The sequence below is a fragment of the Plasmodium fragile genome, assembly GCF_000956335.1.
Source record: "Plasmodium fragile strain nilgiri unplaced genomic scaffold supercont1.93, whole genome shotgun sequence".
In the NCBI taxonomy this organism is placed as follows: Eukaryota; Apicomplexa; class Aconoidasida; order Haemosporida; family Plasmodiidae; genus Plasmodium; species Plasmodium fragile.
In genome coordinates, this window is record NW_012192673.1 from 41,250 (window position 1) to 43,078 (window position 1,829).

At 46.5% G+C, this 1,829-nt stretch overlaps 1 protein-coding gene across 1 annotated transcript in view; it reads right to left on the bottom strand.

The window, feature by feature from the left end:
* The window catches only part of AK88_05091 (uncharacterized protein), a gene marked incomplete at both ends in the record, with an annotated part of 7,953 nt that overhangs the window by 1,766 nt on the left and 4,358 nt on the right, over window positions 1-1,829 (bottom strand). The window contains one exon of the mRNA XM_012482693.1: window positions 140-1,815. Coding sequence (XP_012338116.1) covers window positions 140-1,815 — 1,676 coding nt within the window. The remainder of the gene's footprint in view (window positions 1-139; window positions 1,816-1,829) is intronic.

Sequence of the window (1,829 nt, forward strand, 5' to 3'; positions counted from 1 at the left end):
AAAGGGGAGGGGGGCGGGAAGTACACACATAAGCACGAGGCGTGTGCAGCGATTAGCAGCGGAATAATCATCACTGGTCACGCAGTGTCCACGAAGACTCGTTAAACCGCTTCTGTGCTACTGTGCCGCTGTACCCTACTCGTTCGGCGGGCGCTTCTCATTTATGCTATCGATCTGCTTGGCCTTTGTGAATTTTTCCAGCTCGTTCTCCAGGCCCTCCTTGCCCTGCAGGAGGAGGCCCACTGGGATCCTGTAGCCGGGGCTGCATCCCTTGAGCTGCACAATGAGTTCGTTTTCCTTGCGGAGTGTCCTGAAGACCCTCATGAGACGGCCAACCGATTGGACCTTTTTCCTGAGGGCATCGGATCGTTCCTTGGAGGCCTGGGCGTCCTCGTTGTGCAGCCGTTGGGCCGCTTGCTCGGCCTGGCTACCCATCTGCTGAGTAGACCCAGCTAGCGAGGCGGAGGCAGCGGTAGCCGCTGCAGCGACATGAGCAGACCGGCCTGAAAGTTGCCCATTTTTTGGTGCCCCCTCGTTGAAGCAGCCATCCTTGAAAAGGGCTTCTTCTTTGGCCTGAGGAGAGGAGGGTGTGTCTGCCCCTTGCTCGATGGAGTTGCCTTCATCGTGTACCGTATGGTGAGTGGCGGCAACGCCATTACGCACACTGAGTTCGTCTAGCTTCATATTATTTTCTTCAATGTAATTAATAATTTGTAGTACTTCTGGAGGAAGCACAACATCCTTCACTCCTTCATCCGACTGATTCACACTGGAGTTTAAAATGGAATAAAGCATTTCAGTGACCTTTTCACTAACAAAAGGAAGAGACCAGGTGAACAGATTCATAAAATTGGGTAAGTGATAAGGATGTGGAGAAAAGCTGAACTGCTGTATGTTGAGGGTGTTACTGTCGAATTTCAACACAGCTCCTTTATTATTATACACGTCACAATAATTTGGTGCTGAAAAAATGGTTATAACAATGGGGAAGCCTGTTTTTAAATTAGTCTGGTGCATTTTGTATCCCTCGAGTTGTGCTTCATGTGCTCTTATAATGGAGAGCAATCCGTTTTTTTCAAGGAAGGTTGTGGCGGCATTATAACCAAAGAAGTAGCTACATCCTCGAATGTCATTAGGGAAGTAGGACTCTGTTTGAATTGTATGTTCTTCTTTATCTTCATCGATTGGGTCAGACCATAATATGTCACAAAAAATACCTGACCTAGGAGGCTCTTGAAATCTGGTGAATGAACAGATTTGATTAAGAAGTACTAGCTGTGGAGAAAGACCTCCATGTACAGCTAAAAATTTTCCATTTATTACAGCAGATAAGGGGATGGTATCGAATGATTCCATGAAGGCATAATAAACTACCATGTCGTATTTGTACTCACATTCATCCCTGAAATTGAAGAATGAGGTCATTTGCCTACATTCATGATTCCCTCTTATTAACCAAATCTTATTGGGGAAATTTATTTTTAATGCATAAAGGAGTAACAGGACTTCTATACTAAACGATCCTCTGTCCACATAATCACCAAGGAAAAGAAATTGAGTCGTTTCTGGGTTTCCTCCCACTTCTAGCAATTTTAAAAAGTCGTAGTACTGGCCATGTATGTCTCCCACTATGGTTATTGGGTCTTGGAGCCGCAATAAGTTTGGCTCGTTGCTCACTATGTCAATCACCTTTTTTATTATGTCTAGGCAGTCTTCCTTTCGTATGCGTCCTTCCTTCCTCAGATGGTCCCGCAGCGCCTTGTAGTCTGGCGGCTCGTCCGTGCCGTTCGGGTACAGCAGCTCCAGGCTCAGGGGCTACGTGTGTGTTT